The sequence below is a fragment of the Manis javanica genome, chromosome 15 (genome assembly GCF_040802235.1).
Source record: "Manis javanica isolate MJ-LG chromosome 15, MJ_LKY, whole genome shotgun sequence".
NCBI classification, from domain to species: domain Eukaryota; kingdom Metazoa; phylum Chordata; class Mammalia; order Pholidota; family Manidae; genus Manis; species Manis javanica.
Window position 1 is genome coordinate 78,217,715 of NC_133170.1, and position 14,607 is coordinate 78,232,321.

At 39.2% G+C, this 14,607-nt stretch overlaps 1 protein-coding gene and 1 non-coding gene across 7 annotated transcripts in view; one reads left to right on the plus strand and one right to left on the minus strand.

Moving 5' to 3' along the window:
• Window positions 1-14,607, plus strand: part of FAM222A (family with sequence similarity 222 member A) — a 58,766-nt gene that overhangs the window by 29,400 nt on the left and 14,759 nt on the right. The window contains exon 1 of one of the 6 annotated variants that reach the window (XM_037004319.2): window positions 221-14,314. The exons of 4 other annotated variants lie outside the window; for them this stretch is intronic. In XM_037004319.2, the coding sequence (XP_036860214.1) occupies window positions 14,203-14,314 (112 nt within the window). In that variant the 5' untranslated portion in view covers window positions 221-14,202. Of the gene's footprint in view, window positions 1-220; window positions 14,315-14,607 lie in introns of those variants that run through there. One more of the 6 variants, XM_037004321.2, reaches the window with a different exon arrangement.
• On the minus strand, window positions 8,720-8,826 carry LOC118969690 (U6 spliceosomal RNA). The gene has a single exon (XR_012125976.1). It is a non-coding gene; the product is annotated as a U6 spliceosomal RNA (small nuclear RNA).

A 14,607-nucleotide genomic window follows, 5' to 3' on the forward strand; every position in this document is an offset into this window, starting at 1 on the left:
TCTGGCTGCCTCCCTGGAGAGCCTCCCCGACTGGTTCCCAGTCCCTTTGTCTGGTCCCCAGTCCCTTTGTCTGGTCCCCTCCCACTGGGTGTGACCACCTCTTCCCAGCAGCCTTCTGACCCCTGCCAGCACTATGGCCCCGGCTGGGCCCCTCTCCTGGGACCCAGCAGTATGCCATGTCGGTCTCAGTCACTATCATGTTCCTGCATTATCAGAAAGCCAGATAATGTTGAAACATAGTCTTAAATGGGATCCGAGCTCAGGGCCTGATATGGTATGTGATCTTGGGCATGTCCTTCCCCTCTCTGGGCTTGCTTTTTCAATGTGTCAAATTAAGGAGCTGGACTTGGTGACCTCTAAGGGTCTGTTCTCCTTGACTATCTAGGACAGAGATCATCAACTCTCTTTTAGTCACCATAGGGTTCTTTTAATTGAAAATATTTGAAAACACTTAAAAACAGGGAGGTCTGCATAAAAATCTAGATTTCTAGTGTGTCTTGAAAAAAAAAAAGTCAGAGGATATAGCAACATAGGCCTGAGTTCCTGAACTGTAGCTGTTGATGAGAACTATTGTCTCCTTAAAGGGGACCTCTAGCTCCAATTCACCACAGTCCCCACCTCTCCCTATTGCATCTGCCTTATAGCACAGGATTGGGTGCCATTTATCATTGTGCTCATGCTGTTGCTTTTTTCTTCCCTAATATGAATTTATCTTTAGACAAGGTCAACACACTGATATGGTCCAGTATTCAAAAGGAATGAAGGGGTATATAGACAAAAGTTTCCCTCTCCTGTTGCCCAGAGGCAGCCAACGTTGTAAGCTTCCTATGTGTCCTTCCTGATGTTTTATGCATGTCCCAGCATACCTGGAACATAGTCCTGCTCTCCCTTTTTCACTTAGCAATACATCCTCTGTCAGCCTCTAAAGAGCCTCCTCATTCTTTTGCCACATCGTTTTCCATAGCAAGGATGAGCCATAATTTGACCAGTGCCCTGTATAGACTGGACCCAACCTGTTCATTACAAGCAGCACAGCAGGAAACCACCATGTATGTGTCCCAAAGGTGCGAATAAAACTACAGGATAATTTCTAGAAGTGGAAATAATGGAGTCAACGGTATGTGTGATTTGGTACTTTGCAGTTCGGATAGGTGTGGCCTGACACCATTAGAGGCTGTTGTGTGAGAGAGCCTGTTTCTCCACACCCTCACCGTGGCATCAGACTCTCGGGCTTTGCTTGCCTGACTAGTGAAAACAGGATCACAGTATAGTTTTAAGTTCACTATGAATGAGGTTGGACATCTTTTCATGTTTGGCCATTTGTTTTTCCTTAGAACTTACCTATTTGTCTCCTTGGTCCACTTTTTCTATTGGGTTCTTTTTGTCCTTATGGATTTGCAGGAGCTCTTTGTATGATGGAATTAGACCCCCCTCCGTCTTACGAATTGCAGGTGTCTTCTCCAATTTGTCATTTGTCCCTGATTCTGCCATGGAGGAATTTTCTTTTGAGAAAAGAAATATGTATTTCCTTTCATGGCCTTTGGATTTTGTGTCATACTTAGAACGTCCTACCTCTTGCTGGGATTGTTTTGATAAAAATTTCCTTAGGATTTCTATGTCTCTTATGGTTTAGTTTTAACTTCTAGTCTTTCATGGTTTGATTTTTAAAATAGATGATCTCTGTTTTGTAATTTATCTGGTATAAAGTGTGAGGTGTGGATCCAAGCATGTTCAAGTAATCAGTGCAATATGGTTTTAATTATTGTAGTTTTAATACCTTTCTAAAAATTTTAACAGTTTTGTTGAAATGCACATACCGTACAGTCCATTGAAGTGTACAATTCAATGGCTTTTAGTATAGTCACAGAATTTTGTAACTACCACCACAATTTTAGGATATTTTTATCACCTCAAGAAGAAACCCCTTACCCATTAGCAGCCACTCCCTTATTCCCCCAGCCCCTCTTCTTTCTGCATAGATTCCCCTATTCTGGACTTTCGTAAATAGGGAATTATACAGCATGTGGCCTCTTGTGATTGGCTCTTTCACTTAGCATAATGCTTTCAAGGTTCATTCATATTGTAGGATGCATATACCACATTTTAATATTTGGTGACATCTGTAGTTCCTTGTGATTCTCCATCCTCCCTCCCCATGCAGAATTTCCTTGGATGTGTTCTATTTATTTTTCTGTCTGAACTATAGAATCAACTTATCTAGGTAAGACCAAAAATCCTGCTTGTGTTTTTACTGGAATTGCATGAAATTTATAATTTAGGAAGAAGTGTTTTTATGATGATGTCTTTCCCTCCAAGAACATGATACACCCTTCTGCTTTTTCCAACATCTCAGGAATATTTTAATATTTGCTTCATTTAGATCTTTCTTGCACATTTTTATGTTTACTTCTGGATATTTAACCTTTTTGGGCCAATCTTCTCTTTCATAAATAGAGGTTGTTATAGTAAAGACTATTAACTTCCGCTGCCTTACTGAATTATTGTTTGTAACCATTTTTCAACTTAGCGCTTAGATTTTCCAGTTATACTGTTTTATCATCGGAAATGGTAATTTTATCTCCTACTTTGGAAATTTTATACCTTAATTTCTTTGTCTTTTTTAATGCTGTGAGCAATTATCATTGGAACAATGTAAAATAATAGTGGTGAAAATATGTACTCTTGCTTCATCCCTGACTTTTAATGAGATGCTTCTAGGATTTTCCCAGTACACAAAATGCTGGTTTTGGGGGCAGTTATTTCACTATGTTAAATAAGTGTCCCCCTATTCCTGTTTTATTAAGAATTTAAAAAATCTAGAATGGAAGTTGAAGTTTACAAAATGACTTCTCAGTATATATGAAGTTGATCATATATTTTCTTTTGATGTATTAATAGGAGTAATGATATAGATTTCTTAATATTGAACCATCCTTGCATTCCTGGTTGAATCCCCTGTGGTCTTGGTGAATATTTCTTCTAATATGTTGCTGGATTAGATTTGCTATTTTATTTAGAAGTTTTGCCTCAATTTTATTAGTGAGATTAGTCTTCAATTTTCTTTCTTGGGATGGGTTTTGCTATCAATTTTATAGTTGCATCATAAAGAGAATGAAGGCTTTCCTTCTTATTCTATGTTAACACATTTGTAACAGTTTAAGTAGAAATGGATTCTTTAAAGATTTGTTGGTCCTCTATGAAAACTCCCCAGACTAGTACATTTATTTGGGATAGGTGAGTAGCTCTTTGATAATTGTCTGTGTTTCTTCTGTAATAGTGACCTGTTTTAATTATTCTACTGCTTGTTAAATTATGTTGTTCTGTAAAAGTATTCATTTTATTCAGGTTTTCAAGTTTATTTGCATGAAGTTGAGCTAAATAATTTAGAATTCTTTTAAATGATTATTTCATCCTTATTTCTTACATTGCATATTTTATCCTCCCACCAACACCATTTTTCTTGATTAGGTTAGTTAGCTAATGAGGTTATCTATCCCCCTTTCCCACAGATGCATCTTTAGGATTTATTTATTAGTAATTACACTTTCCTGGTTCCTAATTTGTTAATTTATGCTTTTATCTTCCAGCTTTCCTTTTTTTTAAAAATTTCTTTAGAGGCTTAAAGTTTTTACTGGTAAACATGAAAAAATGGAAAAATTAAGGCTATGAATTCTCTGAGTACTCCTTTAGCTATATCCTATAGGCCTAATACATAGTATTTTTCTCATCATTTTCTAGATATTTTATAATTTTGGTTTGATTTCTTCTTTGGCCTAAGACTCATTGGAGTCCCACCTATCCACCTAGATAGGTACTTTTATGTTTAATTATTTCTAGTATTATTGCATTATGATCAGAGACTGTTGCCTGTGATTTCTACTACTTTGTATTTTAGTGAAGTTTTCTTGACAGTATAATCTATGATTATCTTTGTGAGTCTTGTGACCTTTTCATGGGACTTGTAAAGATGACATGACTCTGTTTTCAGGATTCAGAGTTTGGTGTATGCCAATCATATCTACCCCATTGATTATATTAGTTAGATCTTCTATATCCTTACTTACCTGTCATGAATAGAGAAATGAATTAGACACCTAGTGCTAATGTGTTCCAGTTTATTTCCTCTTGTCCCTATACCTGTGGCCTTATGAATGGTGTTGCAGTGTTATTTAACTCAGATATTAATACCTTAAATCTTCACAATGAGTTGCATCCTTCTTTGCTGTATTTAATTCTTTCTGGCCTGGATTCAATTTTGTTGTTGTTGTCGTCGTTGTTGTTGGCCATCCTAACTGGTGAGAGGTGATATGTCATTGTGGTTTTTTTTTTTTTTCTAGCTTCGTACCTTTCTGGTCTGAGAAGCTAGTTTGTTACAATTTCTTTCTTTTCTTTTCTTTTGATATCATTAATGTACAATTACTTGAACAACATTATGGTTACTAGACTTCCCCTATTATCAAGTCCCCCCTACATATCGCATTACAGTCACTGTCCATAAGCATAGTAAGATGCTGCAGAATCATTGCTTGTCTTCTCTGTATATACTGCCTTTCCCATGTCCCCCCGTGTCGCTACATTGTGTGTGCTAATTGTAATGCTCCCTTTCCCCCCTTATCCCTCCCTTCCCACCCATCCTCCCCTTTGGTAACTGTTAGTCCATTCTTGGGTTCTGTGATTCTGCTGCTGTTTTGTTCCTTCAGTTTTTTCTTTGTTCTTATATTCCACAGATGAGTGAAGTCATTTGATACTTGTTTTTCTCCACCTGGCTTATTTCACTGAGCATAATACCCTCTAGCTCCATCCATGTTGTAGCAAATGGTAGGATTTATTTTCTTCTGATGGCTGAATAATATTCCATTGTGTATATGTACCACCTTTTCTTTATCCATTCATCTACAGATGGACACTTAGGTTGCTTCCATTTCTTGGCTATTGTAAATGGTGCTGTGATAAACATAGGCGTGCATATGACTTTTTCAAACTGGGCTCCTGCATTCTATATCAGTAAATTCCTAGGAGTGGAATTCCTGGGTCAAATGGTATTTCTATTTTGAGTTTTTTGAGGAACCTCCATATTGCTTTCCACAATAGTTTCACTAGTTTACATTCCCACCAGCAGTGTAGAAGGGTTCCCCTTTTTCCACATCCTCACCAACATTTGTTGTTGTTTGTCTTTTGGATGTTGGCCATCCGAACTGGTGTGAGGTGATTTCTCATTGCGGTTTTAATTTGCATTTCTCTGATGATTAGCGATGTGGAGCATCTTTTCATGTGCCTGTTGGCCATCTGAATTTCTTTGGAGAAGTGTCTGTTCAGCTTGTCTGCCCATTTTTTAATTGGCTTATTTGCTTTTTGTTTGTTGAGGTGCGTGAGATCTTTCTATAAGTTGAATGTCAACCCCTTATTGGATATGTCATTTATGAATATATTCTCCCATACTGTAGGATGTCTTTTTGTTCTACTGATGGTGTCCTTTGCTGTACAGAAGCTTTTTAGTTTGATATAGTCCCACTTGTTCATTTTTGCTTTTGTTTGCCTTGCCCGGGGAGACAGGTTCATGAAGAAGTTGCTCATGTTTATGTCCAAGAGATTTTTGCCTATATTTTTTTCTAAGAGTTTTATGGTTTCATGACTTACATTCAGGTCTTTGATCCATTTTGAGTTTACTTTTGTGTATGAGGTTAGACAATAATCCAGTTTCATTCTCTTACATGTAGCTGTCCAGTTTTGCCAACACCAGCTGTTGAAGAGGCTGTCATTTCCCCATTGTATATCCAGGGCTCCTTTATCGTATATTAATTGGCCACATATGCTTGAGTTTATATCTGGGCTCTCTGTTCTGTTCCACTGGTCTGTGGGTCTGTTCTTGTGCCAATATCAAATTGTCTTGATTACTGTAGCTTTGTAGTAGAGCTTGAAGTCAGGGAGCGTAGTTCCCCCCGCTTTATTCTTCCTTCTCAGGATTGCTTTGGTTATTCGGGGTCTTTTGACATTTAATATGAATTTTAGAACTATTTGCTCTAGTTCATTGAAGAATGCTGTTAGTATTTTGATAGGGATTGCCTTGAATCTATAGAGTGCTTTAGGCAGGATGGCCATTTTGACAACATTAATTCTTCCTACCCAAGAGCATGGGATGAATTCCATTTATTAGTGTCCTCTTCAATTTCTCTTAAGAGTGTCTTGTAGCTTTAAGGGTATAGGTCTTTCACTTCCTTGGTTAGGTTTATTCCTAGGTATTTTATTCTTACTAATGCAATTGTGAATGGAATTGTTTTCCTGATTTCTCTTTCTGCTAGTTCATCATTAGTGTATAGGAATGCAACAGATTTCTGTGTATTAATTTGTATCCCGCAACTTTGCTGAATTCAGATATTAGTTCTAGTAGTTTTGGAGTAGATTCTTTAGATTTTTTTATGTACAATATCATGTCATCTGCAAACAGGGACAATTTGACTTCTTCCTTGCCAATCTGGATGCCTTGTATTTCTTTGTGTTGTCTGATTGCCATGGCTAGGACCTCCAGAACTATGTTGAATAGAAATGGGGAGAGTGGGCATCCTTGTCTTGTTCCCGATCTTAAAGGAAAAGCTTTCAGCTTCTCACTGTTAAGTATGATGTTGGCTGTGCATTTGTCATATATGGCCTTTATTATGTTGAGGTACTTGCCCCCTATACCCATTTTGTTGAGAGTTTTTATCATGAATGGATGTTGAATTTTGTTGAATGCTTTTTCAGCATCTATGGAGATGATCATGTGGTTTTTGTCCTTTTTGTTGATGGTGGATGATGTTGATGGATTTTCGAATGTTGTACCATCCTTGCATCCCTGGGATGAATCCCACTTGATCATGATGGATGATCTTTTTGATGTATTTTTGAATTCAGTTTCCTGAGTATTTTTGCATCTATATTTATCAGGGATATTGGTCTGTAATTTTCTTTTTTTGTGGTGTCTTTACCTGGTTTTGGTATTGGAGTGATGTTGGCCTCATAGAATAAGTTTGGGAGTATTCCCTCCTCTTCTACTTTTTGGAAAGCTTTAAAGAGGATGGGTATTAGGTCTTCACTAAATGTTTGATAAAATTCAGCAGTGAAACCATCTGGTCCAGGTGTTTTGTTCTTAGGTAGTTTTTTGATTACCAATTCAATTTATTTGCTGGTCAGATTTTCTGTTTCTTCCTGGATCAGCCTTGGAAGGTTGTATTTTTCTAGAAAGTTGTCCATTTCTTCTAGGTTATCCAGTTTGTTACCATGTAATTTTTCATAGTATTCTCTCATAATTCTTTGTATTTCTGTGTTGTCCATAGTGATTTTTCCCTTTCTCATTTCTGATTCTGTTTATGTGTGTAGACTCCCTTTTTCTTGATAAATCTGGCCAGGGGTTTATCTATTTTATTTTCTTGAAGAACCAGCTCCTGCTTTCATTGATTCTTTCTATTGTTTTATTCTTCTCAATTTTATTTATTTCTGCTTTAATCTTTATTATATCCATCCTTCTACTGACTTTGGGCCTCATTTGTCCTTCCTTTTCTAGTTTCATTAATTGTGAGTTTTAGACTGTTCATTTGGGATTGTTCTTCTTTCCTGAGGTAGGCCTGTATTGCAATATATTTCCCTCTTAGCATGGCCTTCACTGCATCCCACAGATTTTTGTGTTGTTGAATTATTGTTGTCATTTGTCTCCATATATTGCTTGATCTCTGTTTTTATTTGGTCATTGATCTATTGATTATTTAGGAGCATGTTATTAAGCTTACATGTGTTTGTGGGCTTTTTCATTTTCTTTGCATAATTTATTTCTAGTTTCATACCTTTGTGATCTGAGAAGTTGGTTGGTACAATTTCAGTCTTTTTGAATTTACTGAGGTTCTTTTTGTGGCCTAGTATGTGATCTATTCTTGAAAATGTTCCATGTGCATTTGAGAATAATGTGTATCCTGTTGCTCTTGGATGGAGTGTTCTGTAGATGTCTGTTAAGTCCATCTGTTCTAATACATTGTTCAGTGCCTCTTGTCTCCTTACTTATTTTCTGTCTGGTTGATCTGTCCTTTGGAGTGAGTGGTGTGTTGAAGTCTCCTAAAATGAATGCATTGCATTCTATTTCCCCCTTTAATTCTGTTAGTATTTGTTTCACATACGTAGGTGATCCTGTGTCAGGTGCATAGATATTTATAATAGTTATATCCTCTTATTGAACTGACCCCTTTATCATGATGTAATGTCCTTCTTTGTCTCTTGTTACTTTGTTTGTGAAGTCTATTTTGTCTGATACAAGTACTGTTACTCCTGCTTTTTTCTCACTATTAGTTGCATGAATTATCTTTTTCCATCCCTTTACTTTCAGTCTTTGGGCTTGAAGTGAGTCTCTTGTAGGCAGTGTATAGATGCTTTTGGGTTTGTCTTTGGGTTTGAAGTGAGTCTCCTGTAGGCAGCATATAGATGGGTCTTCTTTTTTTATCCATTCAGTAACTCTATGTCTTTTGATTGGTGCATTCAGACCGTTTACATTTAGGTTGATTATCAATGGGTATGTACTTACTGCCATTGCAGGCTTTAGATTCATGGTTACCAAAGGTTCAAGGGTAATTACCTTACTATCTAACAGTCTAATTTAACTCACTTCATATGCTATTACAAACACAACCTAAGGGTTCTTTTTTTTTTTCCTCCTTTTTCTTCCTCCTCCATTCTTTGTATGTTATGAATCATATTCTGTAAAAATATGGAATGCTTCACGAATTTGCATGTCATCCTTGTGCAGGGGTCATGCTAATCTTTTCTGTATCATTCCAAGTTTACTATGTGTGCTGCTGAAGCTAGCACCCTGGATTCACTTTTACCTATTAAGTTGGTAACCTCTGCATTTTGAATTCACATTTTTCTTGAAACCTTTGCCAATCCTGTTACTTTAACCTTTCTGAATTACTTTAAGATGTGACTCATACTATAGAGTTGGATTTAGCTTTGTGATCCAATCTGAATGTCTTTTTAAAACTTTTTGAGAGTTTAGCCCATTTACATTTATTGATGTAACTGATATCTAGTCTCCAGTCATTTTGGGCTTTGTTTTAATTGCTTTCAAAGGTTTTTCCCTATGTGACCTGTGTTCTCTGCTTTGTCTCTACTATTCATAAGGAAGGCTGGTGATTTTTTTCTAGTGATACAACTTTAAGTAATACCCCAGTTCTTTTATTTCTTTGGACTAGTATCTATTACTTTCCCTAAGATGGACAAAATAATGAAATTAATGTATTTACTTTCTCTGTACAACTTCTTGGAGTGCATGTCATCATTTTAAACCTCTGTTATTGTTTTAAACCTCTATTACCTGACATCAGCTTTAAATGATGTCTTTTGATCCCAGCTATTAAAGATGAGGCTATCCATGTACTTATACTACTGTCCCCTCTTTCCCTTTTGTTACTAGCAGAACCTTTGCTCTATTCCCAAGGCTTATGCTGTGAGAACCACAGCCCTGCAGCTGTTTCAGTCTGAGTCTCCTACATAAATAGGGTTAGTGCTCACCACCAATCTTTTTCCCTTAGCCTCCCATCATCCCAAATTGGCCCTCTAACAGATGGCTCAAGGCTTCATATGAACAACCCTCCTGGAGTCCCTGAAAGTTCAGATGTCTGTCAGCTTCCCACTTAAATGAGTAAAACGTAATCCCTGGGTCACTTTGTTTCCTTGAAGATTTTTTATAGACCTTCTTCTATTCTCTTCTCATGCTGAATGTTGCCATGGAGAAGTTGAAGCCTGTTTTTTTTCTCCTTTATATTTCTTTTTGATCTTTCCATATTTTTATGCCTTTACTTTACTAGCATGTGTCTTGAGGTTGTCTGTTCAGTCTCTTTTTCTTCGAACATACCACCATACCTTTCTGACAGGCAGATCCACAGCTTGTATTACTTTAGTTTCTTATTTGGGGACTCTAGTTAAGCATAGATTGATTGACTGTCTTTCATCTTTCTTCCCTATATATCCTCCTCTAACTTAAACTTTTTTTTCCTTTTCATTTTGCTACCTTTTTTTCCTGTGTTTTCTTTCTTCCTGTGTGCTCATTGTGTTTTCCCCATTTGGTTTTACAATAAGTTTTTTCTTCTGCTCTTGTATATCTCCTTTGTGTTTTTGATATAGAAACAATTGTGTTTCTAAGTATTTCCTTCACAATTAAATATTTGGCTATAATCTTCGTCTCTTCTGTGGCCACATTTTTCTGATGGAAGTGTTTTGTGCCAACCACTACTTAACTTATGCTTTGCTGTTCCATCAGTTTTCTTATATATGTTGACTAGGTTCTGTACTGGCTCACTTTTGATTACTTGCCTCTGAAAGAGGTGAGTTTTTCCAGGTCCAGCTATTTCCCTCCAGTTGCCTCAGAGACACACAGTCTCCTGAAAATATAGTTTATTTGTGGGATTTCTTATTTAGCCCTACCTTCTTTGCTCTTTGGAACAAATTGGGTCTAGGAAAGCTCTGTCACCAGCTGATGTACTCCTGGTTTCACTGCTGAAGGGGGTTTAGATTTTGTACCTCACATTTGGTAAGTGTACAGTGCTGGCTCTTTCAGAAATCTATAGCTGTGGCACCCTCTGCCTCCTCTCTCAGGCCCACTTGATCCCTGTTGTGTTGGGCAGCCTGTCCACTTTTGGGGGGAATTCAGTTGGTATATAATATTATATTGGTTTCAGATGTACAACACAGTGACTCAGTAATTATATACATTACTGGATGTTTGTACCTCTTTACCCACTTCACCTGTTTTACCAAAACCCACCCCATCCCCATGGTAACCAACAGTCTATTGTCTATATTTGTGGGCCTGTTTATTTTTTGTTTTGTGTTTTAGATTCCACATGTAAGTGAAATCATATGGTATTTGTCTTTCTCTGCCAGGCTTATTTCACTTAGCATAATACCCTCTAGGTCCATCCAGGTTGTTGCAAATGGCGAGATTTCCTTCTTTTTAGGGCTGAGTAATACTCTATTATGTATATAAACCACATCTTCTTCCATTCTTCTGTCAGTGAGCATTTGGATTGCTTCCATATCTTTGCTATTGTAAATAATGTTGCAGTGAACATAGGCATACATATATCTTTTTGAATTAGTGGTTTTGTTTTCTTTGGGTAAATTCCCAGGAGTAGAATTGCTGGGTCTTATGGTATTTCTATTTTTAGTTTTTGAGGCACCTTCATATTGTTTCCACAGTGGCTGCACCAATGTATATTCCTACCAACAGTGTAGGAAGGTTCCCTTTTCTGCACAGCCTCACCAATATTTGTTATTTCTTGTCTTTTGGGTAGTAGCCTTTCTGACTGGTGTGAGGTGCTACCACATTGTGGTTTAATTTGCATTTCCCAAATGATCAGTGACATGGAACATTGTCTTTTCATGTGTCTATTGACCATCTGTATATTGTCTTTGGAAAAAAATCTATTCAGGTCCTTTGCCCATTTTTTAATTGGATTTTTTTTTTTTTTTAGTGTTGTGTTGTATGAGTTCTTGATCTGATAAGGGGCTAATGTCCAAAATATATAATTTGCAAATATATTCTCCCACACAGTGGGTTGCCTTTTTGTTGAGGGGGTTTAGCTAGCTCCTAGCTTTGCCAAAAATGGAACTTAGGTTTTTGTTCCATGTTGCTTTCAGGGTATTTTCAGGAGTAGTAGGGGCACCTAAGATATTATAGTAACATCCTCAAAAGTGAAGGTCCTCTGTTGGGGTTCTTCCAGAGAGGGGTTTAGATAAATATTTGTCTGCCTCATTAAAACAGAATAGTGAACAGACACAGATAATTTGGGAAGGCCTTTGAGTTTGTTTGTTTGTTTGTTTATAAGTATCATTAATCTTATGATAGTTTCCCATAAACAACACTGTGGTTTCAACATTCACCCATATTATCAAGTCCTCACCCCCTCTGTTGCAGTCACTGTCCATCAGTGTAGTAAGATGTTATAAGGTCATTACTTGTCTTCTCCGTCCTATACTGCCTTCCCCGTGATGTACCTGTATTATGAGTGCTAATTATAATGCCGCTTAATCCCTTTCTCTCTCCCTCCCCAACTTCTCCCCTTTGGTAACCACTAGTCCTTTTTGTTCCTTCAGTTTTGCTTTGTTTTTATGCTCCACAAATGAGTGAAGTCATTTGGTATTTGTCTTTCTCTACTTGGCTTATTTCACTGAGCATAATACTCTCTAGATCCATCCATGTTGTTGCAAATGGTGGGATTTTTCTTTTTATGGCTGAATAATATTCCATTGTGTATATATATCACCTCTTCTTTATCCATTCATCTACTGATGGACACTTAGGTTGCTTCCATATCTTGGCTATTATAAATAGTGCTGCAATAAACATAGGGGTGCATATGTCTTTTCAAATCAGGTATCTTGTTTTCTTTGGGTAAATACCTAGGAGTGGAATTACTGGGTCAAATGGTGTTTCTATTTTTAGTTTTTTGAGGAACCTCCATATTGCTTTCCACAACAGTTGAACCAGTTTACATTCCCACGGAGGGCCTTTGGTTTTAAGAAAAAATATTTTTCATGCACAGCTCCTCTCATACATGACCTCCAGGGAGAATATCTCATTGTCTTTTATAAAACTAAGTACTTAACTGAATAGATTGTCCATGGCACCCAATTCAAAAATAGGAAGAATTTACAGCAAAGATTTTAACTCTTCCTAGAGGAAATCAGCATTAGCAGCTTCTTAAGTACCTTCCAGAAAAGTATGTATATTTGTGAGGGGCAGTAATACCTTTTATATAAACATTTGCCCCCCAACACATTCTTCCCAGCTCCTTGCCTCTTTTCCTCACTAATATATCTTGGCGATCATTCCACATCTGATAGAAAGAATGCCCTCATTCTAATACTTGCATTGTATTCCATTGCACTAAGAATAACATTTTTAACCATTCCTCTGCTGATGGACATTTAGGTTGTTTCTAGTCTCGTGCTATTCTGAACAGTGCTGTAATGAGCATCTTTGTACATGTGTAAATATCTGTGCAGAAAAATTCTTCCAGGATGGACTTGCTGGCTCAAAGGATCAATGCATTTTAGCCTTTGATTGTTACTGTCCAGCTGCTGGGGTTCCCTGCCTTGACCCCTGCTGGCAGGCTAGGCATGACAATCTGGGCTATTCCTCCCTTCCCACTCCAAGGCTGGAACCAGAGGCCACCAAGGCCATCCTGCTTCCCTGCCCACTCAGAACCTTTGACATCTTGATACTTATTGGGAAGGACACTGACTGCTGTAATTGAAGAGTACAGGAAAGAGGGAGGCAGGAAAGGAGATAAGCAAATTAAATTGGGTGCCCTGCTGCCGGTCAAGGCCTGGAAAACTGGCAGAAGAGGCTCCTGCCCTTGGCTCCTGGGCATGACTGCTGGGCTGTCAGTCTCCAAGTGGACCCTCTTTTTCCCTGCAGCCCCACAGAACTGAGACAGGAAGGACTGGCCCTGAGCCTTATGACCAGACCGTGAGCTCCAGTGTTTCTCACCAAGGGAGACAGGTCTCGACAGGGCCATGTGCAGGGTGATGAGTGGGTTGGCCTGTTGGGGCCTGTGTCTCCCCCTCTGGGAAGTGAGGGCTCAGGTCAGATGAAGCCAAGAAGCCGTCCAGATCTGACCATCTGTGATGATACTGTTGAAAGCCTGGTAGGGGGAAGATGTGGCCTAGTTTGAGACCCTCTCCTGCCTCTTCCTGTGAAAGGGATCAGAGAGGGCTGACTCCACAGGGCTGCATGGGGACCGACCTCCGCATATGCACAGAACGTGGCCAGTGAACCTTAAATGGCTGCAGTTCCCCTCTCTGGGACCTGAGGTCTGGGAGGTGGAGGAGCAGGGGCCACAGGTGGCCGTCTGTTATAGCCTGTTCTAGGTGACTAGACAGCTATCTGGAGAAAAAGAAAGGAAAAAAAAAAAGGTGTGGGGGAAGGAAAGTCCATTTCCCCTCCCCTACCTCAGGCCTAAGATCCTGGGCTGCTCCCAGCTGGGCGCACTCCCTGGGTCCCAAACAGGACCTTCCCACGCCTGGGACAGAGGCCTGTTTTCCTCAGCTGCTCAGGACCTTTCCCACTAATAAATATTTGACTTTCTCATCACGGTGTGGATACATAAGCTTTGAGTCACACACTGCTCAAAGTACAGGCTGTGCAGAGAGCCCCAGAGAGGCACTGTGGTGGCTTGGCTTATGGGGGAGCATCGGGTACTCAGGGACCTGTCATTCAAGGAGGGGGAACCGAGGCAGCTGCCCCTGGAGACTGCCTGCTGTGAGCCTCCACCCTCACCCTGCCAGAAGTTGGGTAAGTGACACAGCCTCTCTGTGCCTCAGGCTGCTCCTCTGGGGGTGAGGGTCGTGCACCCACGCTGCTCACCTCCCCGAGACCCCAGGGCAGGCTTTGAGACTAAGGTGCCCTGAATAGGCCGTGTGTGTGGTCTTGGGCATGAGTGGGCCTCAGTTTCCTCCTGTGATGTGAGGATGAGGACAGGAGAGAACCCTAGGGATCTGGGAGCAGACACACACTTCACCTGCCCCATCCCCCAGGAGGGGAAGCCCCCTTCCCACACGCACAAGGGAACCAGAGGTTCCCTGGCC